The following is a 24,677-nucleotide window of genomic DNA, read 5'->3' as shown; positions in this document are numbered from 1 at the left end:
GAAACGAATGTGATTTATTTCAAGGGAATGATGAGTCTCAAATCATCGAAATGGTTGACTTCAAGTAATGACACTATAACATGAATTGGAATCATGTGGGAATCAAATTTAAGTTTTACCATTACCTAAATTTTGATCCCACACTTATGCATTTGCTTATAGTAGAATCGAAATCTTGATGGATAGTGGACTCGTGTTTAATCTCCTTATAATCTTTGCTTTACCATGAGCATGATCATCATAAAGCATTGATCTAGACTCTGTATTTTGGGATTATAATTGATATGAACATCTAGGAACATATATTCAGATAATGGAGTTCATAGCATTAACATCACTTCTAGTGATTTCAAGAAGATTGGTGATTAATCTGGGCCTAGTGGATTGATGAATTAGCTACTCATCACATCTGGATACTCAAAAGATTAGATCTAGAGTATTGAATCACTAATTGGATGAAATTTGAGACTAGGGGACAAAATTGACATAAAGGGTAAAACAGTAATTTCACCTTTTGTCATTGAATGGTTATGAAGGTTCACAATATAAGGCTTGCAATTGGATAACTAATAATTAATATCAAATATTGAATTATTTTTTGTAATTATAGTTAATCCAAGAGTGTAACCATGAATCTATGGTGGAGTATTTCATGGTTAATAAGCTTGAATTATTTTTAATGAGATTAAGAATAATTCTAAGTTTATTGGAGCTTGGAATATCTATGTCCAAATAGATTCCCCACTTAGCTTCGTAGAATTCAACTTGTTTAAGTTGAAATGCATGTTTTAATTTGTTTAATTAAATTATGTACAAAATTGGCAGCTTTGACATGTTTGTCTTAATTTAGACAAGAAAATATGTTTGGTCTTAATTTAGACAAGAAAATATGTTTGCTTTAATTTAAGACAAGAAAAATATTTTTTGTCTTAATTTAGTCAAAAAAACATATTTGTCTCAATTTAGACAAGATGAAATATTTTGTTTTAATTACAGACAAGAGTTGTCTTGAATTAAGATAATCTTAGGAGGATTTTTACAAAATGAATCTAGACATCCATGTTGATAAAAAAAGACTCCATGTTTGACTATTACTCTTTTATTTATTATTAATTCTTTTTAAATAAAGATGGATAATAATAAAATAAGAGTTATTATTCAAGAAGGAGTTTTATTTTATCAAGAACTCTAAATGATAATTAAAGAATTAAAATATTTATTCTTTAATTTTTATTTTGATAATTATGGAGTATGTTTGATGCTTCCATAACTCTGAATGGATGGTCAAGATGGATTCAAAGGTGTTTCATTTTGATTAAACTTTTGAAGCAAGAGTTTTAATAAAAAGAGAAGAGATTGGAAGAAAATAAAAAGAACGTACTTTTTCTTAAAAAAGGTTTTAACCATCTCTTCTCTTCTCCTCCTCCAAGCTTTTCCAAAGAAAAGAGAATAAACTTATTTGCCATCTTGTAGCCTTGCATTCCACACCTTGTCCACTCAAGGTTCAAGTTGAAAGTATTCTTGAAGAATAAGTGGTAAACTTATTTGGTCGAGAAATCATTCATTGGTGTGGTATTGTCAGAAAATAAGAATCTCAAAATAAAGGTATGGTTTTCTTACTTAATAGATTCTTATTTTATTTTTTTTGGATGTGATTATATTACTTGCAATAATAATAATGTGTGTTTCCGCTTGTGTAATTGGATTGCTTGCTTCCTTTGTTAAAGAAATTTTTGAAATCCATGCTTTACACAATCACATTAATCTAGTAAGATCCTACTCCAACAATTGGTATCAGAGTAGGGTTTATTGTAAGTTTGTTTCCTATATTTATTTTGCATGGTTGGCACCTTTGCATATGTTTAACTATTTTGATGTGATCAATGTATGGTTGTATGTTATGATGCATGATTCAAGGTTTTTGCCACATTAATTGTCCTAGAAAATTTTACATTTAACACTTTTCTTTTGGTTATGTAACAAGAAGGGTGGCCTATCATCCCCATGTTTCCTTCTTGATTTTTTTTTCTTAGATTTATGTAACTAGTAAAACCCATGTAATTTTAATATTTCTTGGTGTATTTGGTGCATCCATGGAGTAAGAAGTTCAAAGCCAAAAGGGAAAAGGTAATTAGGTAACATTTGGTTTCTTTAATTTTTTTTATGACTATTTTTTTGGAAAAAGGAGTTTTTCTTGTATTTATTTTTTTAAAAAGAAAAAGAGTTTTTCTTATATTAAAATTATGTTATTAAAATATATATATATTTTTATTAAAGTTTTTTTTTTAAATAAAAAAAGGGAGAAGGGAAAAGAGGGGTGAGGTGTGCTGCTGTTGCTAGGTGCAGCAGCAAGTGTTGCCACAAAGCAGTAGCCCACCTTTGAGCTCTTGGGCAACAGCTGGTTAGGGTGGGCCCTCTTTCAATTTTTTTTAATAATAAAATTATTTTAAATATATATTCTTAAAAATTTTCAAATTTTTTTTTTTTAAATAAAAATTAATTTTAGCCTTGAATTAAATATATATATATATATATATTATTTTGGTATTAATTAATGAGATTAATTGTTTGGACAAAATAAAATTATTTTCTCAAATTGGGTTAAAATTAAAATTAAAATTGAGGATTTTTTTTAGTCATAAAATTCAAAAGAGTGCCAAATAGATGTGATCCTAACAAGCAGCAGAAGTAAGCAAGATTGAAGAGAATTACAAGTTGTAATTTTATTTTATTTTTTCTAGGATGGACATTAATGTGGCTTATTATATATATATATATAAATAAATATTTATATGTATGAGTGATATTAGATATTATTTGTATGCTTGAAAACATGTCATCTAGAATTAAGGTGCCAACATCTCTTAAGGAATGCCATGCATACATTATGTATTTTAGTTTAAAATGAGTTTTACACTATGAGATACATAATGAATATAGGAAAATAAATCACATCTAGACAAGATGGTAATATAGACTTAGTTATATACTAAAAGCGTTTAGTTGTAAATATAACCAGGCCCATAATTTGACTTAGGATATTCTAAATATGCATTTAGAAAATTCGGTAAAAAGTCAATCAAAACCCTAAGTATAAAAATATTGAGTGGGAGAGGATGCTAGTAATCCTAGAGTCCACGGTCTCCATTGTTGGCCCCTTGGCATGTGAAACATGTCACTCCCTACAAGCGGACATGAATATAGATCATGACGGACTGGGTCTCCGAAAGGATAAATCCTTTTTGGTGGATTATGAAGTGAGACCTCCCATAGAGGCTCACTAAGTAAGGAGCTTAAAAGAATGAAACAATGGTTATTACACTCAACATGAATTTACTATTAACCTACCTACAATATCTTTGTTAGTAAACTTCGTGGACCAAATGAAGGTGTTCCTTAACCATGTTAAGTATGAAGATACTGGGCAACATAGTTAAGTGGGAGGGTCCCAGTTTACCTAGTAGTAAATTCTCACAGCCCATTGTCGATTAATTTATTACAGAAAGGTAGATGATCGTCGAACTAATTATAAAATTTATAGGGTTTTATATATTGTCATCATGCATACATGCATCATGAAATGTTCAAAGTCTATGAATAACTAGTATGCTTACATAATTTCAAATGTACTTTCAGAAACATATATGCATTACAAATATGAATCCATTTTCAATTTTGCTGAACAAATGCACTCTGAATGGAAAAGAAACCTTAATATTGTCCTTAATTATGACAAGATCACATGGGTTCTTTCTGACCATGAGCCTGAAACACTGACTCCCCAGTCAACTCCACAAGATATTGAATATCATAAGAAGTGGCATGATGCAAATGAGCTGGCTAAATGCTATATACTGGCCTCTATGAACAGTATATTGCAAAAGCAGCACAAAGGCATGGGTAATGCTACTGACATAATGTTGCACCTACATGAGATGTTTGGTACGAAAACTAGATCTACTAAGGTGAAATCAATCAATGCTTTTAAGGACCTTAAGCAGAAACTTGTGGAGCTAGTTAGAGATTACATGCTAAAAGTGATCTCTTGTCTCAATGAGGTAGAACTAAATGGTGCTGAGATAGATGCGAAAACGCAAATATCAATGATCGTTCATAGCTTGAATTCATAATTTTCACAATTCAAATTGGATTATGAACTGCACACTAGGGATTACACCCTAAGTGGGCTAATGAATGATCTTTAAAATGTGGAGGAAGTTCTTGATTTGAAAAAGAAACCTAAAGCACATGCAATTTCCACTTTTAAACCCAAACCCAAGGGTAAAAAGAAGATAACTGGACATAAAAAGATTTCTAAGGGTTCAGTGGGAGCAAAGAAAAAGCCCATGAAGAAAAAGACTACTTCAAAAGACAACACCAAAGGAAAATGTTTCCATTGTGGTGTGAAAAGACATTGGAAGCGAAATTGCAAGGTCTAGCTTGAAGAAATCTAGAAGAATAAACAAGGTATGGGTTTTCTAAATATGATAGAAGCTTGTTTAGTGGTTGATTCTACAGATACTTGGATAGTAGATTCTAGAGTCACTAACCATGTTTGCAATTCTTTACAAGGGTTTCAACAAAGGAGAAAACTGAGTAAAAGGCAGTTTCGGATGAGGACGGCAAATGGCACCTTCGTTTCAGCATTAGTAGTGGGAGCCATTATTCTTCAATTTCCTTATGGTCGTAGCTTAGTTTTGGAAAATGTTTATTACATTCTAGAGACTTATAGAAATTTGATTTCTGTCTTTTTTCTAATAAAGTCTGGATATTTTATTTATTTTATTGAGACATTCACTATTTATTTGAATAAAGATTTTATTTGTTCTAGAATTGTAAGATATAATCTTTATTTCCTTGAGCCTACGACTTATTCTACAAATGCTATAGAAGCAAAATGATTTGAAACTAAAAAAGTCAAAGAATCTAGTATAAATCAAAATTATCTTTGGCATCTGCGTTTAGGTCATATCAATCAAAATAGACTCAATAGGCTTATAAAGGATGGTACTTTACCAAACATGGTTGAGTGACCTTTGCCAGTATGTGAGTCTTGTATTGAAGCTAAAATGACTAAAGGGCCTTTCAAGGTAAAAGGTAATAGAATGCCAAACGTTCTAGACTTGGTGCACATAGATGTGTGTGGACCAATGAACGTAGAAGCTAGAGGAGGTTATGAATATTTCATAACTTTTATTGATGATTACTCGAGACATGGCTTTGTGTATTTAATGTACAGAAAAAGTGAATCCTTTGAAAAGTTCAAAGAATTCAAAGCCGAAGTTGGAAAGCAACTAGACAAGCCATTGAAACAACTTCGATCAGATCGGGGAGGTGAGTATTTATCAGAAGAATTTTAGCAATATCTCACTAATAATGGGATAATTTCCAATTTGTTAGTGCCAAGAACACCTCAACATAATGGTGTAGCTGAAAGAAAAAATAGGACTCTTTTAGAAATGGTTAGATCAATGATGTCCTGTGCTAACCTTCCAATCTCATTTTGGGGATATTGTCTGCAAACTGCTCATTATTTACTCAATTTTGCTCCATCTAAGGCTGTGCCTAAGACATCAAAGGAGTTGTGGATAGGGCGTAAATCATCTATACGTCATTTACGAACTTGGGGATGTCCTGCACAGGTTTTAAAGCCAAAGTCCACAAAGATGTAACCAAAGACTGAGGTGTGCTTGTTTGTAGGATATCCAAAGGGAATGAGAGGTTATTACTTCTTTAGTCCTCAAGATAAGAAAGTTTTTGTTAGTATGAATGCCACTTTCTTAGAGGAAGAGTTTGTGAGAAATCACAAACCTAGAAGTGAAATTGTCTTAGAAGAATTGTCTGATCCTTTAGATTTAAGAGTTAATTCTGAAGATTTCATAACATAGTCTGATTCAAGGGTTGAAATAGAAACACAACCTGAACATCAAATAGTGGTGCCTCGACGTAGTGGGCGGGTTGTGAGACAACTAGAAAGATACATGGGTTTGGGAGAAAACATGATTGCACTATCAAACGAGCATGAATATGATCCTATTACATATAAGGAAACTATTAACGATGTTGATGCTGAAGAATGGCATAAGGCAATGAAATCTAAGTTAGATTCCATGGATTCTAATAAAGTTTGGACTTTAATAGATCCACCTGAAGGGATAAAACCTATAAGGTGCAAATGGATTTACAAGAGAAAAAGAGGAAGTGATGGGAAGGTAGAGACCTTCAAGGCTAGACTAGTGGCCAAGGGTTTTACCCAAAAAGAAGAGATTGACTATGAGGTAACCTTCTTGCTAGTTGCTATGCTTAAATCCATTAGGATCCTCTAATCCATAGCCACACATCTTGATTATGAGATATGGCAAATGGATGTCAAGACTGCATTTTTAAATGGAGATCTTGAAGAGCGCATTTATATGGCTCAACCAGAAGGTTTCATTAAAAAGGGACACGAGCATAAGGTTTGTGAATTGCAGAGGTCCATTTATGGACTTAAGCAAGCATCTAGGTCTTGGAACATAAGATTTGATATTGCTATCAAATCATATGGTTTCCAGCAAAATGTTGATGAACCCTGTGTCTATAAAAGGATACAAGATAAAAAGGTTGTTTTCCTAGTCCTTTATCTTGATGACATTCTACTCATTGGGAATGATATAAGAATGTTATCAACAGTTATAGGTTGGCTGAACCATCAATTCAATATAAAGGATTTGGGAGAAGCTAGCTATGTTCTAGGGATCAAACTTATAAGGGATCGTAAGAACAAGCAGATAGCATTATCTCAAGCATCCTACATAGACAAGATTTTGGCCAAGTTTGCTATGCAAGATTCCAAGAAGGGTTTTATGCCCTCTAGACATGGAATCAAACTTTCTAAGGAAATGTCACCTAAAACTCCAGAAGAAGTTGAATGCATGAGACGGATTCCATATGCATCTACCATTGGAAGTCTCATGTATGCTATGCTATGCACTAGGCCAGATATTTTCTATGCAATTGGATTGGTTAGCAGATTTCAATCAAACCCAAGCGTGGAGCACTGGACTACAATTAAGTGCATTTTTAAATATCTTCGTAGAACGAAGAATTACATGCTTGTATATTCTGGAAGTGACCTTGTAGCGACAGGGTACACTGATTCAGATTTTCAGTCTGATGTTGATTCTAGAAAATCAACATCAGCATCTGTTTTCACCATTAGAGAATGAGCCGTAGTTTGGAGGAGTGTAAAGCAATCTTGTATTGCAAACTCTACTATAGAAGCAGAGTATGTTGCGACTTGTGAAGCAACAAAGGAAGCTGTATGGCTCCGTAAGTTCGTTATGGACCTTGAAGTAATTCCAGATGCGGACAAGACTATTACACTCTATTGTGATAATAGTGGAGCAGTGGCTAACTCAAAAGAACCGTGGAATCATAAAGCAGCAAAACATATTGAAAGAAAGTGTCATCTCATTCGAGAGATCATACAACGTGGAGAAGTACTTGTGAAGAAAATTCCAACAGAGCAAAACCTCGCCGATCCATTCACAAAGACTTTAACACAAAAGAGTTTCGATTGTCATTTAAAAGGTCTTGGAATAAGGGATATGTCATATTTGCTTTAGGGCAAGTGGGAGATTGTTAGGAATTTTGAGAATATGGTGCCCTGGAAAGCAAGTATATTGTCATGACCCGTACTCTCCTCAAGCCCGTGACAACCGTCGCGATATTTCGATAGACATTCATTACCTAGAATGCCAACCGAAACCTCGCAAGGCTTTAATTTCAGTTTTCTCACCTCCCCTACGAGCAACAGTTGATAATATCATATTTTAAAAGGTTATAAGCTATTTCCAAACCAAAACAATAAAGAAAATAATTTTCGTCTCACAGGGGTATTTTGGTCATTTTTTCCTAAAACCATCTAAAAATGTAGTATATGAGTGAAAGATACATATTTCATAACCAAAAATAAGTTTAGATGTCTAAAACATTCATTTAAAGTGAAATGATAGCTGTTAGAATAAAATAAAAATATTAAATAAAATATTCCATTTTCTTATAAAACAATTTTTATAGAGATATTCGTAAATAATTTTTGTAGCATAAAAGCAAAATAAATTCGTACATACAATAACACAGATAACCAGAGTATGTAATTTAATTTACAATGACGTGTGGACCCTTGAATGACCAAAAGTAACGAAGGCTGTGAACCTACGATTTTTTTGAGGATGCAAATCCGACTGTAGCCCTCAACGAAATCAGCTATCTACTGACTATCTTGAGCTTGAAATGAGTGGAAAAGAGGGTGGTGAGTTTATATAAACTCAGTGAGTAAACAAACATCATCTAAAATATCTAAAGCCGAGTAAATGGAGACAATTAAAATAGATCATCAGAAGATGGTTCATAACCTCAAAACACATTTCAAATCATCTAAACCAATTACATTCCATCCAAAATATACAATGAGGCTTATGAATCTCTTAAAAACTTGGCTCGTGCCAAAACTCATTCTCGGGGATACCTTGATCAGAGGCATCCAATTAAGACCGCTAAGGTTGTTTAAAATGTTATATACGCACAAAACATATTTTTACGTTTAAAAGCATAACCGTTCCTTGGCGTTGGCTGAATTCACTCTCACGTGGTGGTTCGGCGTGAAGTGAACTCTAAACTTTACCTCAAGAGTTACCCTCCGTTCCTCTCGTACCGAGGTAAAATAAAATGTAACGGGATTTACCGTGCCCCTCTAATAGGCTGGTCCACAGAAACCCGTCCACTGTAGTAAGCTAATCGATATCCCACCAAATCAATAAAATTTCAGCAGCATAACATGGCTAATATAATATTACCAGCCTGTCAAGGCAAAACAAAACAGTTCATATATTCAACATAATTTTCAATTCAGCCATTCATGCCAATATCACCATAAGCCATTCAATTCAAACCATAAATTTACAACACAAACAAACAGTCTCCAATTACTCAATTTCTAAAATCATCATTCAATTTTAAAATTATTTATAAAACTCATTGCATTTAATCACATTTTACTTATAAAACATAAGGATTTACCATTTAAACTCATTTTTCTAAAATCACAAAAATGAATAAAAACTACTTTAGATTATTAAGACGATAATAAAGTTACTCACAATATCGGGAGTTCGAAATACCCTACTTTTAGTCCTCTGGCACAATGTATTTACCCTTTATAGAGGACTCACCACCTATACACAATACACGACAAATAATTCAATATATTGTATCATATCATTATAAATCTATTTCAGGATCTATATGAATGCATGAGGTTGTTTGGATAGTCACTTAAAAATGGAATTCACGTTGGTTCAAGGGTGATCGGAATGGATCAGTTTTCGACCTAATTCGAACTCTTCACCTTTGATTTAACCAAACATCCAAATTGACTCCAAATAAATTCATTTCACTTCCAATACTCCAAATCATCAAATATAAGCTAGATAACATGAATTATAGCAAAATCATCCTCAACATTTTCTCTTGGAAAATTCGGCCATGATGGGTGCATAAACACTTTGGTTTTTTACACTTGATTTTTACACCATAAATCATTAATTCCTAACCAAATCACTTGAAATAAAATCAAATCCACCATCAACATACCATATGGAAGATTCGGCCAATGAGGGTAATGGAAGAACATGAATTTTTCTTGTTTGCCTTTTATGCTATACATCACCAAACAACTAAAAACACTAGAATAACATGAAATCTAGCTAAATCCAAGATCAAAACTCCTCCCCCCATGTCCGGCCAGCAAAGGTATTCTCATGAAAACTTGATTCTCAGCCATGGAAAATGAAAAAGAATGCATAGGAAAGGTAGATCACAAGCTAAAATCAAGAAATTTTACCTTTACTTGCTTAATTCCTTGAAATCCACTAATTTTCTCTTAAATTTTCTAACTAGGGTTTTGTTCTTTCTTTCTTTCCTCTTTTCCTTGGTGAGGCCAAACATGAAGAATGAATAAGAGAGGTGTGTGCTGGTTTTTAATTTAAATTATAAAGAAATGAAAACTTTCCACTTGTCACCATCCCATTGGTCCTTTTTTAAACTTAATAATTAACCATTCTTTCTCCACCACATAAAATATCTCAATTATCCATAACATAAAATGTTAATGGATGAAATCCTTAGACATGACAAGTGTTGGGTGGTGTAAAATTCCAATTTTGCCCTTGGGTGGTAAAATGACCATTTTGCCCCTACGTCATGAAAATTCCAATTTGACTCCAAATCAATCATTGAACTCTGAATCATTATATTAAGTCATTCTGGGGTTTTAAAATTCTCAATTTCATCTTAAAATCTCTATTTGGACTAGTTCGAGGCTCAAATCAACTTAATTGTACCATTAGGTACAATATCATCTTTTAACGATTTCTGAGGCATTCAAGTATGCAAACATTCTATCAAGTACCTATACAATATGGCAAATATATTATAGAGTTGGGCTTGACATATATTCTCATGTTTAAATTCATTGAATTTATTTGCAATGAAAGTACATTTTGATAATAAGACGAAGAGTTTGTTTTAGTAAGCATTCATTATCTAGTTATTAAGGTACCAAGATTCTATTGAGATATTAAAATACATTTGTATGAAGAGTCATACATAAGAGACATGTATTTTAATTAAATCTAAAAAATTCTTCACAGCCATATAATAAAGCTGGTCACTTTATTATGTTAAGGTTGTAGTGTCCAAATTACTTCTAACGAAACGAATGTGATTCATTTCAATGGAATGATGAGTCTCAAATCATCAAAATGGTTGACTTCAAGTAATGACACTATAACATGAACTGGAATCATGTGGCAATCAAATTTAAGTTTTACCATTACCTAAATTTTGATCCCACACTTATGCATTTGCTTATAGTAGAACCAAAATCCTAATGGATAATGGACTCGTGTCTAACCTCCTTATAATCTTTGATTTACCATGAGCATGATCATCATAAAACGTTGATCTAGACTCCATATTTTGGGATTATAATTGAGATGAACATCTAGGAACATATATTCAGATAATGGAATTCATAGCGTTAACATCACTTCAGTGATTTCAAGAAGATTGGTTATTAATATGGGCCTAGTGGATTGATGAATTAGATACTCATCACATCTAGATAATCAAAAGATTAGATCTAGAGTATTGAATCAGTAATTGGATGAAATTTGAGACTAGGGGACAAAATTGACATAAAAGGTAAAACGGTAATTTCACCTTTTGTCATTGGATGGTTATGAGGGTTCACAATATAAGGCTTCCAATTGAACAACTAATAATTAATTTCAAATATTGAATTATTTCTTGTAATAATAGTTAATCCAAGAGTGCAACCATGAATCTATGGTGGAGTGATTTCATGGTTAATAAGCTTGAATTATTTTTAATGAGATTAAGAATAATTCTAAGTTTATTGGAGCTTGGAATATCTATGTTCAAATAGATTCCCCACTTAGCTTCATAGAATTCAACTTGTTTAAGTTGGAATGCATGTTTTAATTTGTTTAATTAAATTATGTACAAAATTGGTAGCTTTGACATGTTTGTCTTAGTTTAGACAAGAAAACATGTTTGGTCTTAATTTAGACAAGAAAATATGTTTGCTTTAATTTAAGACAAGAAAAATATTTTTTGTCTTAATTTAGTCAAGAAAACATATTTTTCTCAATTTAGACAAGATGAAATATTTTGTCTTAATTACAGACAAGAGTTGTCTTAAATTAAGATAATCTTAGGAGGATTTTTGCAAAATGAATCTAGACATCCATGTTGATAAAAAAAGACTCCATGTTTGACTATTACTCTTTTATTTATTATTAATTCTTTTTAAATAAAGATGGATAATAATAAAATAAGAGTTATTATTCAATAAGGAGTTTTATTTTATCAAGAACTCTAAATGATAATTAAAGAATTAAATTATTTATTCTTTAATTTTTATTTTGATAATTATGGAGCATGTTTGATGCTTCCATAACTTTGAATGGATGGTCAAGATTGATTCAAAGGTGTTTCATTTTGATTAAACTTTTGAAGCAAGAGTTTTAATAAAAAGAGAAGAGATTGGAAGAAAATAAAAAGAATGTACTTTTTCTTAAAAAAGGTTTCAGCCATCTCTTCTCTTCTCCTCCTCCAAGCTTTTCCAAAGAAAAGAGAATAAACTTATTTCCCATCTTGTAGCCTTGCATTCCACACCTTGTCCACTCAAGGTTCAAGTTGAAAATATTCTTGAAGAATAAGTGGTAAACTTATTTGGTCGAGAAATCATTCATTGATGTGGCATTGTCAAAAAATAAGAATCTCAAAATAAAGGTATGGTTTTCTTACTTAATAGATTCTTATTTTATTTTTTTTGGATGTGATTATATTACTTGCAATAATAATAATGTGTGTTTCCGCTTGTGTAACTGGATTGCTTGCTTCCTTTGTTAAAGAAATTTTTGAAATCCATGCTTTACACAATCACATTAATCCACTAAAATCCTACTTCAACATATATGGTGTAGTTTGTATATAAGATTTGTGTAGTTAAAATTAACCATCAAGAGACATTGGTGGATTTGGTGTTGTTGGTGACATTGGGCTATGATGCAATATTGGGAATGGATTGGTTGTATGATTATTATGCCAATGTTGATTGTTGCTATAAATATGTGGAATTTAAGTTTCCTGGAGAAGCCCCCTTCATTATTTATGGACATAAGAGTTCGTGCAACAAAGGAATATTGGCAAGAGTCGCTAGGGTGGAAACGGGACAAAATTACTTGGCATGTGTAGTGGCCAAGGAAGATGTGCTAATGGAGGAAGTAGTTCCAGATATTAAAATGGTGCAAATAGTTAACAAATTTAAAGATGTGCTCCTGGATGAATTGCCAGGGTTGCCCCCAAAAAGAGAAGTTGAGTTTTGCATTAATTTGATTCTTGGCACCGAACCAATATCTAAAGTTCCCTATCGAATGGCACCTGCAGAAATACGAGTACTATGAGAGCAATTACAAGAGTTAGGAGAAAAAGGATTTATTCGTCCAATTACTTCGCCTTGGAGAGCTCCAATATTATTTGGAAAGAAAAAGGATGGAAGTTTGAGGCTATGTGTAGATTATCGAAAATTGAATAGTGTGACAATTAAAAATAAATACCCACTTCCCAAGATTGATGATTTATTCGATCAACTGCAAGGAGCACAATGTTTCTCGAAAATTGATCTACGCTCGAGGTATCATTAGTTAAGAGTCTAGGAGGAGGATATACCAAAGATCGCATTCCGTATGAGGTACGGACATTATGAATTTTTGGTGATGTCTTTTGGTTTAACTAATGCTCCCGCCACTTTCATGGATTTAATGAATAGAGTATTTCGGCCTTATTTGGATAGATTTGTAGTGGTATTTATTGATGATATCCTGGTGTATTCTCGAAGTCTCGAAAAGCATGCACAACACCAAAGAATGGTGTTACAAACACTTCGAGAACATGAATTGTATGCGAAGTTCTCTAAGTGCGCTTTTTGGTTTGAAAGTGTTAGCTTTCTTGGGCATGTAATATCAAAAGAAGGAATTAGCATGGATCCGCAAAAGGTTGCGTCGAGCCAAACTTGATCAAGACCAAGTACTATTACTAAGGTTTGGAGTTTTCTTGGACTGGCCAGATACTATCGTCGATTTGTGCGTGATTTCTCAAAAATCATAGCACCATTGACCAAGTTGATTCGGAAGGGAGCTAAGTTTGAATGGACTGATGAATGTGAAGACAATTTCTTTAGACTAAAGGAATGTTTAATTTTGGCACCAGTTTTAAGTTTACCAAATGGTACAAGAGGTTATGTTATGTATTGTGATGCATCAAGGGTTGGACTAGGATGTGTGCTAATGCAAAATGGTAGGGTGATCGCGTGTGCCTCAAGGCATTTCAAAAGGCATGAGCAAAACTATCCTACTCATGACTTGGAAATGGCAGCGATAGTGTTTGCATTAAAGATTTGGTGTCATTACCTATACAGGGAGAGCTTTGAAATATATACTGATCACAAGAGTTTGAAGTATATATTTCAACAGCATGATCTCAATTTGAGGCAACGCCGATGGATGGAATTGCTTAAGGATTATGATTGTATCATCCAATATCACCCTGGTAAAGCAAATGTGGTATCCGATGCTTTGAGCCGGAAGTCTATGGGTAGTTTGAGACATTTGTCTACTGAACGAAGAAGTATAGTACGTGGATGTTAGAGCCTAGGTAGTATGGGGGTCAAGATCGATATTGGTAGGCCTAGTGCCCTTATTGTTCATTTTCGAGTACGACCAATGATCTTGGACTGAATTCGTAATGCCCAGAACAAGATGAATTTGTGATGAAAATCTTAGGATTGGAAAAGCAGGATCAGAATTATGTACATGGAGACGATAGACTGCTGAAGTATGAAGCCCAAACATAAGTGTCGAATCGAGATAACTTAAGGGAAAAGATTCTAGAAAAAGCTTACATTGCTGCCTATATCGTACATCTAGGAGCCACTAAAATGTATCATGATTTAACAATGGTTAATTGGTGGCTAGGGATGAAGAAGCATGTAGTTGAATATGTAGCCAAGTGCTTAACTTGTCAACAAGTTAAAGTTGAACATGGGAAACCCCCAGGTTTGCTACAACCCTTGCCAATTCACGAATGGAAATGGGAACATGTGGCTATGGATTTTGTGACGGGATTACCCCGTGTTAGTGGAGGATATGATTCGATATGGGTAATAGTGGATCGATTGACCAAATCGGCTCATTTCATTTTGGTAAAAACTAGCTATGGGTCAGTTAAGTATGCCAAGATTTATATTGATTGTATTGTACGATTGCCTGGAGTTCCCGTGACCAAAGTCTCTGATCAAGGGCCACAGTTTACTAATAAGTTTTGGAGAAGTTTACATGGAGCTTTAGGCACTTGTTTAGACTTCAATACTACATATCATCCTCAAATAGATGGTCAGTCAGAGTGTGTGATACAAACACTCAAAGACGTGCTAAGGTCAATTGTGTTGGATTTGGGAACCACATGGAATCAACAATTACCTTTAGCGAAATTTGCATATAATAATAGCTACCAAGCTAGTATCGAAATGGCTCCTTTTGAAGCGTTATATGTACGAAAGTGCAGATCACCTATTGGATGGTTTGAAGTGGGAGAAAAGGAATTGTTAGGTCCTAATTTGGTGCAACAAGCAACTGATGTGGTGAGTTTGGTTTGGTTATGTCTAAAGGCAGCCCAGAGTAGACAAAAGTCTTATGCAGATAATAAGCGTCGACCTTTGGAGTTTTAAGTGGGAGATTTTGTATTTCTAAAGGTATCTCCACTAAACAAAACAAAAGATTTGGAAAGAAAAGGAAGTTGAGTTTGAGATATATTGGACCTTTTGAGATTCTGGAGCTAATTGGGTCAACAGCTTATCGACTAGCTTTACCAAGGGAACTAGCTCGAGTGAATCCTACTTTCCATGTGTCTATGTTAAAGAAGTACGTTAGGGACCCGACACATGTTATACGTTATGATTGGGTTCAATTGGATGAAAAGATTAACTTTCGAAGAGTAACTAGTGGCAATACTAGATCATTAAGTGAAGCAACTGTGCTCCAAGGAAGTTGCCTTAGTAAAAGTCTTGTGGCAAAATCGGCAAGTGGAAGAAGCAACCTAGGAACTCGAAAAAAAGATGAGGAAGGAGTATCGGCACCTTTTTCAAGAGTAAGGTATGCCCTGTCAACCCATTTTATTTAAATTTGAGGACGAATTTGTTTTAAGTGGGGGAGACTGTAATACCTCGTACCCTCGTTTAATAGTCAATAAGACCCTATCGATAAGACGAAAGGTCACTTGATGTAAATTTAAGTGTCGAAGAGCGATTACAGGTGAAATGAATATTTTAGAATAAAATATTATTTTTAGGAATAAAGTAATATTAAATATTAATATTTTATTTATTATTAAAATTAGTCATGAAGGAGGAGTATACAACTAATCCAAGTGGGGAAGAAAAACTAAGGAAGGATTTTGGAGAAAAACGATGATAGTTGTGCCCATGTGTTTTTATTAAATCGAGCTAGTGTGAATAAATAAATATTTAAATATTATGGTGATACCGCGTTGAAGGGAAACTTTGATATTTTGGTTGTACATGTATAAAGGAAGAAAGATAAAATGAAATTGGAATTTAAAACGTATTAGAATGACCAAATTGTAAAAGATAAAAGTTGGGAGGGTCACACGGTAAATAAAGAAAAGTTTGAGGACTTATGTGTAAATTTTAATATTTGGAGTTAAATGAAAATTTATTTGTCAAAGAGGATTAGATTATGTGGAAATGTGAAGTATACATGTGATTTGAATGGGTCAAAGCATAGCTAAATAAAATATTAATTAAAAGTAGTGTATAGAATAAAATAATCAAAGTGTAAAGAATAAAGAAATGGAAAATGATGGAAAGAAGAAAAGTCAAAAGTTATTAAGTATGGGAAAGTCGCCCATGAGGAAATTGTGGGGAGAAAATAAGAAGATAAAGATGAGAGAGAAAGACAAGATAAGAAATAAAATAATGAAAGTAAAGAAAAAAATAAAATAAGGCATGTTTGGGCAACCACCCATGTGTGAAATCAGGAATTCAAAATCCATTTTAAGCCATGTATTGGGAGGTAGGGGACCAGCCAGGAGAATAAATAAAAGGAAAAACATTGACATGTGTAAGCTTGTCATGTCGGCCCCCACATGTCAAAGCATCAAGTAAATTTTTTTGTCTATTTTCTTCTTGAAATGAATGACATTTTGAGACTTAAAGGAAAGAAGAAGTCGACTGAAAAGGAGAGAAAGGAATCCTTGAGATATTTACCTGAGAGAAAGAATAAAAAAAAAAAGGAACGAAAGGGAGTTGGCAAACTCCACTCGAGAGCAAGAAGAAAAGAGAGAAATAAAAAAGAAAAGACAAAGGAAAGAAAGAAATGAGAAAGGAAAGGAAGGAGAAAAAGAAAGAAAAAGAGAGAAAAGAAAGGCTATGCCACCGGTTTATGAAAGAGTTTAGGAGGGATTAAGCCACCAGTTTATGAGAGAGTTAAGGAGGGATAGTGTTGCCAGCGTTGAGAGTGAAGGAGGAAGGATGGAAGCTGCAACCATAGTGAGAAAAAGACTTAGTGAAGGGAAAGAAATGGGAGCATAAGTGGTGGAAGAAATAAGAAAGAAGGGAGAAGGTAGAAAGTTTTATACTTTAAGCAGAAAAGATCTAAACAGTGCTACTTCAAGAGGAGTAAAATCACTCCTTTGATCTTCCAACCATGCCGTTAGCAAGAGGGGGTCCGACGGGTTACAACAAACTACTTGGATCACCACCTAAGCCCAAGCTAGGGAATGTATAAATAGAGGAAGTAAGTTGTGCTGGAGTGCCAAACGAAGTAACAAGTGAACAACAAGTAGAAATAGCGACGTAGTATCCCGCTATCGTAAGGTGAGTAGAGGGTGTCTATTTTTAAATTTTCGTAATTATATATATATACACGTATGGTCTACTTTACACACAAAAATTGTGGAAAGCATGAGCTGGTAGAATCCTAGGAAATTTGTGATTGCTATGATGTTTGAATGTGTTTTGAATATATATGTATAAATTATATATGTAAAGTGTTTTAAACTGGGAAACAAGCTTTTCAAGATAGTTTATATAAAAAATGTGCCTTATATTTGTGCAGTGTGCATCCATGATTATAATGCATATTCACCATGTGAATTGTTGTTTCAAATTCATGCACAGATTTTATTTTATAAAAATGATAATAGATTTTATCACGTCCCTATGTTGAATACTTTGGAAATAGTTTTGAAATGAGATTTCAAGGACATGGCGTAATTTCTAAAATGGTTTTATAAACCGAGAGATTTGAGAGTAGGCCAGCTATCACTTCGGTGAAGTGTGACCCTTGTGCACGAGTGAGCTCTAGCTAGAGAACCTTTGGGTTTCCGACGGGCTGTTAGACATGGCTAGGGCCATGATTTGTGATCTGTACATGGCTTGGCCACCTGTGAAATACGCGGTTGCAACCGCTTGATTCTCCAATGTCGACGAACATCATGGAGACTACCATGGCATGTGGGATCCAATGGAGCGAGGCTCTCGCATGTTATTACTGGTAACGGGACCACGAGTGTTATTTCATCTCCTACTAGAGACTAAAAATCTCTTTGGGTTTTCGAAATTGTATTTTTATGTATGGTGAGAATTGTATGATTTTCAGCTACTCCCCTATTTATTTAGTGATGCGGATTTAACTACTTGCGCACAAGGTGATTTACGGACTTGTTATAAGTTTTAAAGGTTTAACTTTACGAGAGCATGCATGTTACACTAATTTGGTTTAAGCTATAAAAGGTTTCGACAATAGAAACTTTTATATGCACTAATTTTAATATATATATATATATATATATGTGATTTGAATTGATTAACTTGCATTCAAATTCTTGATTTACCTAGAAGGCACACATTCCTTTTTAAGTTAATTGTTTACGTATTCTTATATTTTTCATATTCAAAATCTCTATCTTATCGCTTGTTTCCCCTCTAGCCCCTACTCATGAAGTCTATGATCACTGAGTCTGTGAGACTCACCCCCTTATCTTCTTTTGCAAATAAGTGATCAATACAGGTGCATCGCCCAACAGATCTAATTTACTATGAAGTAGGTAACGACATCTCATAGCCCTTCACTCTAAGTCACTCCCCTGCCTAGGGTTGTGTCACATAGAATTGCTAGATGTTATAAAGTATCGTTAACTTCATGGATATGTATTGTTAAAGACCTTGTGATCGATATTTGATTATTATTATCTAGAATGGAGTAAACAATAGTACATTTATTATTAATCACTTACGTATGTAAAAGTATATTTAATGAATTTAACGAAAATCTCAAATTAGGCTTGTTTAGGATTTAACACGTTTATCCACAAGTCTCAGATGTCGGTAATGATCGGGATAGAGGTTGTTATAGCAAAAGCCATCCATTGACAAGAAAAGTCCATTTATAGTCACTCATGCCTTCGAAAGCCTAGTTACTAGCTTTAAGTGGATATATAACTTTATAAATGATTTTAAATTGAATTATTTTACATTTTTCATTAAACAGATCATAATTTGATGTTTGAATTGGGAAACATGAGGCGAAAGCTATCCATTAACAAGAAAAGTCCATTTATAGTCACTCATGCTTTCGAAAGCCTAGTTACTAGCTTTAAGTGGATATATAACTTTATAAATGATTTTAAATTGAATTATTTTACATTTTTCATTAAACAGATCATAATTTAATGTTTGAATTGGGAAACATGAGGTGAAAGCTATCCATTGACAAGAAAAGTCCATTTATTGTCACTCATTCCTTTAAGAGCCTTGTAACTCGCTTTAAGTGGTTTTATAACTTTATAAATTATTTTGAATTGATTTTTTTTTCATTTTTGGCTAAAACAGATCCTAACTTGATGTTTCCATTGGCTGACAAGAAGCAAAAGTCATCTATGGACAAGAAAAGTCCATTTATAGTCACTTATACCTTCAAAAGCCTTGTTACTCACTTTAAGTGGATGTATGACTTTATAAATGATTTTAAATTGAATTTTTTTCATTTTTGGTTAAAACATATCATAATTTGTTGTTTGCATAGGGAAACGTGAAACAAAAGCTATCCATTGACAAGAAAAGTCCATTTATAGTCACTCATGCCTTCGAAAGCCTTATTATTCGCTTTAAGTGGATTTATAACTCTTAAATGATTTTAAAATGAAGTTTTTTACATTTTTGGTTGAAGTAGATCATAATGTGATTTTTGCATTGAGAAACGTGAAGCCAAAACTATCCATTAACATTAAAAGACCAATTATAGTCACTCATGCCTTTCAAAACCTTGTTACCCTCTTTAAGTATATGTATAAGTTTATAAATGATTTTATATTGATTTTTTTTCATTTTTGGTTAAAACATATCATAATTTATTGTTTGCATTGAGAAACATGAAACAAAAGCCATCCATTGGCAGGATAAGTCCATTTATACTCACTCATGCTTTCTAAAGCCTTGTTACTTGCATCAAATGGTTTTATGATCTTATAAATAATTTTAAACTGTAATTCTATATATATATAGTTAAAACAGATCATAATTTGATGTTTACATAAGAAAACATGAAGCAAAAGCTATCTATTGATAAGAAAAGTCTAGTTATAGTCACTCATGCCTTCGAAAGCCTTGTTTATCTCTTTAAGTGGATTTATAACTTTATAAATGACTTTAAATTGAATTTTTTTTTCATTTTGGTTAAAACAGATCATAATTTAATGTTTACATCAGCAAACATGAAGCAAAAGCTATCCATTGACAAGAAAAGTCGATTTATACTCACTCATGCTTTCGAAAACCTTGTTACTCGCTTTAAGTCAATTTATAACTTTTTAAATGATTTTAAATTGAATTTTTTTTACATTTTTGGTTAAAAAAGATCAGAATTTGAAGTTTTCATTGAGAAACGTGTAGCAAAAGCCATCCATTGACGTAAAAGGTCTAGTTATAGTCACTCATATCTTCGAAAGCCTTATTAGTCTCTTTAAGTGGATATATAACTTTATAAATGATTTCAAACTGAAATTTTTTTCTTTTTGGTTGAAATAGATCATAATTTGTTGTTTAAATCGAGAAACATGAACTGAAAGCCAACTATTTATAATAAAAGTTCATTTATAGTCACTCAAGCCTTCTAAAGCCTTGTTACTCGCATTAAGTGGATTTATAACTTTATAAATGATTTTAAATTGAATTATTTTACATTTTCAGTTAAAATAGATCATAATTTGATGTTTGAATTGGGAAACATGAGACAAAAGCTATCCATTGACAAGAAAGATTCATTTTGTGTCACTCAATTTACTCGCTTTAAGTGATTTTATAACTTTATAAATAATTTTGAATTGAAATTTTTTCATTTTTTGTTAAAACAGACTATAATTTGATGTTTGCATTAGGAAACATGAAGCAAAAGCCATCTATTGACAAGAAAAGTCCATTTATAGCCATTCATGCCTTTGAAATCGTTGTTACTTGCTTTTAGTGGATTTATAACTTTATAAATGATTTTAAATTGAATTTTTTTTCATTTTTGGTTAAAGCAGATCATAACTTGTTGTTTGCATCGAAAAACGTGAAGAAAAAGCCATTCATTGACAAGAAAAGTTCAATTATGGTAACTCACACCTTCGAAAGCCTTGTTACTCGCTTTAAGTGGATTTATAACTTTATAAATGATTTTGAATTGAATTTTTTTTCAGTTTTGGTTTAAAACATATTATAATTTGTTGTTTGCATTGAGAAATGTGAAATAAAAGCCATCCATTAGCAAGAAAAGCACATTTATATTCACTCATGTGCTCTAAAGCCTTGTTACTTGCATCAAATGGTTTTATAATCTTATAAATGATTAGAAATTAAATTTTTTCTCATTTTTGGCTAAAACGGATTATAATTTGTTGTTTGCATCATGAAACGTGAAGCAAGATCCATCCATTGACACAAAAATTTCATTTATAGTTACTCTTGCCTTTAAAAGCCTTGTTACTCACTTAAAGTGGATTTGTAACTTTATAAATGATTTTAAATTGAATTTCTTTTGTATTTTTGGTTAAAACAAATCATAATTTGTTGTTTGCATTAGAAAATATGAAGCGAAAATCGTCCATTGACAAGAAAAGTCTATTTACAGTCACTGATGCCTTGAAAAGCCTAGTTAGTCGCTTTAAATAGTTTTATAATCTTACAAATGATTTCAAAATTGAATTTTTCTCATTTTTTATTAAATTAGATCATAATTTGATGTTTGCATCAGGAAACATGAAGCAAAAGCCATCCATTGACAAGAAAAGTCCATTTGTACTCACTCATGCATTTGAAAACCTTGTTACTCGCTTTAAGTGGATTTATAAATTTTTTAATGATTTTAAATTGAATTGTTTTTCATTTTTAGTTAAAATAGATCATAATTTGATGTTTGTAGCAGGAAACGTGAAGTAAAAGCCATCCATTGACATAAAAAGTCCAATGATAGTCACTCATGCCTTTGTAAACATTGAAAATCTCTTTAAGTGGATTTATAACTTTATAAATGATTTTTAATTGAATTTTTTTTTTCATTTCTGGTTAAAATAGATCATAATTTGTTGTTTGCATTGGGAAACGTGAAACAAAAGCATCCATTTGCAAAAAAAGTATATTTATACTCACTCATGCCTTCTAAAGCCTTGTTACTTGCATCAAATGGTTTTATAATCCTATAAATGATTTTAAATCAAAATTCTATATATATATATATATGGTTAAAACATATCATAATTTGATGTTTGCATTAGGAAATGTGAATTGAAAGCCATCCATTGACAAGAATGGTCCAATTATAGTCACTCATGCTTTCGAAAGCATTATTACTCTCTTTAAGTGGATTTATAACTTTATAAATGGTTTTAAATTGAATTTTTTTCATTTTTGGTTAAAACATATCATAATTTGTTGCTTGCATTCGGAAACTTGAAACAAAAGCCATCCATTGGCAAGAAAAGTCCATTTATACTCACTCATGCCTTCTAAAGCCTTGTTACTTGCATCAAATGGTTTTGTAATCTTATAAATGATTTTAAATCAAAATTCTATACATATATGGTTAAAACATATCATAATTTGATGTTTGCATAAGGAAACGTGAAGCAAAAGCCATCCATTAACATAAAAAGTCTAGTTATAGTCACTCATGCCTTTAAAAGCCTTGTTACTCTCTTTAAGTGGGTTTATAACTTTATAAATGATTTTGAATTGAATTTTTTTTTTCTAGTTTTGGTTAAAACAGATCATAATTTGTTATTGGCATCGGGAAACGTGAAGCAAAAGCCATCCATTAACATAAAAAGTCTAGTTATAGTCACTCATGCCTTCGAAAGCCTAGTTACTCCCTTTAAATGATTTTATAACTTTATAAATGATTTTAAACTAAATTATTTCACAATTTTGGTTAAAACAGAACATAATTTGTTGTTTGAATTGAGAAACGTGAACCGAAAGCCAACCATTGACAATAAAAGTCCATTATAGTCACTCAAGCCTTCTAAAGCCTTGTTACTCTCATTAAGTGGATTTATAACTTTATAAATGATTTTAAATTGAATTATTTTACATTTTTTATTAAAACATATCATAATTTGATGTTTTGAATTGGAAACGTGAGGTGAATGCTATCTATTGACAAAAAAAGTCCATTTATTGTCACTCATTCCTTCGAGAGCCTTATAACTTGCTTTAAATGATTTTATAACTTTATAAATCATTTTGAATTGAGTTTTTTTATAATTTTTGGCTAAAACAGATCATAATTTGATGTTTCTATCGAGAGACGAGAAGAAAAAGCCATCTATTGACAAAAAAAACTCCATTTATAGTCACTCATGCCTTCGAAAGCGTTCTTACTCGCTTTAAGTGGATTTATAACTTTTTAAATGATTGTAAATTGAAGTTTTTTACATTTTTGGTGAAAACAGATCATAATTTGATGTTTGCATCAGGAAACGTGAAGCAAAAGCCATCCATTGGCATAAAAAAGTCCAGTTATAGTTACTCATACCTTCGAAAGCCTTGTTACTCTCTTTAGGTGGATTTATAACTTTATAAATGATTTTAAATTGATTTTTTTCATTTTTTGTCAAAATAGATCATAATTTGCTACTTACATCGGGAAACGTGAAGCGAAAGCCATCCATTAACAAGAAAAGTCCACTTATAGTCACTCATGCCTTCGAAAGCCTAGTTAGTTGTTTTAAGTGGATTTATAACTTTTTAAATTATTTTAAACTAAATTATTTTTCAATTTTTGTTGAAACAGATTATATTTATTGTTTGAATCAGGAAACGTGAACCGAAAGCCATCAATTGGCAAGAAAAGTCCATTTATCGTCAATTAACCTTCGAAAACCTTGTTACTCACTTTAAGTGGTTTTATAACTTCATATATAATTTTTGATTTAATGTTTTTTACATTTTTAGTTAAAACAGATCATAATTTATATTTGCATCGAGAAACGTGATGCGAAAGCAAACCATTGACAAGAAATGTCCATTTATAGTCACTTATCCCTTCAAAAGCCTAGTTACTCACTTTAAGTGGATTTATAACTTTATAAATGATTTTAAATTGAATTATTTTACATTTTCAATTAAAGAAGATAATAATTTGATGTTTGAATTACGAAACATGAGGCAAAACCTATCCATTGACAAAAAAAGTCCATTTATTTTCACTCATTCTTTCGAGAGCCTTATAACTCACTTTAAGTGGTTTTATAACTTTATAAATGATTTTGAATTGAATTTTTTTTTATTATTTTTTGCTAAAACAAATCATAATTTGATGTTTCCATCAGAAGATGTGAAGCAAAAGCCATCTATTGACAAGAAAAGTCCATTTATAGTCACTTATTCCTTCAAAAGCCTTGTTACTCACTTTAAATGGATTTATAACTTTTCAAATGATTTTAAATTGAATTTTTAAAATTTTTTTAGTTAAAACAGATCATAATTTGACGTT

General features: G+C 32.2%; 1 protein-coding gene across 1 annotated transcript; it reads left to right on the top strand.

Moving 5' to 3' along the window:
• Positions 1 to 3,686: 3,686 nt before the first annotated feature.
• Positions 3,687 to 4,130, top strand: LOC148760836 (uncharacterized). Its single transcript, XM_088809691.1, has one exon. The coding sequence runs from the start codon at positions 3,687 to 3,689 to the stop codon at positions 4,128 to 4,130; it is 444 nt and encodes a 147-aa protein (XP_088665817.1).
• The last annotated feature ends 20,547 nt before the right edge of the window (positions 4,131 to 24,677 follow it).

Source organism: Theobroma cacao, chromosome 9 (genome assembly GCF_053813885.1).
Source record: "Theobroma cacao isolate CCN51 chromosome 9, ASM5381388v1, whole genome shotgun sequence".
Taxonomy (NCBI): domain Eukaryota; kingdom Viridiplantae; phylum Streptophyta; class Magnoliopsida; order Malvales; family Malvaceae; genus Theobroma; species Theobroma cacao.
This window is presented reverse-complemented; position numbering and strand designations above follow the sequence as displayed.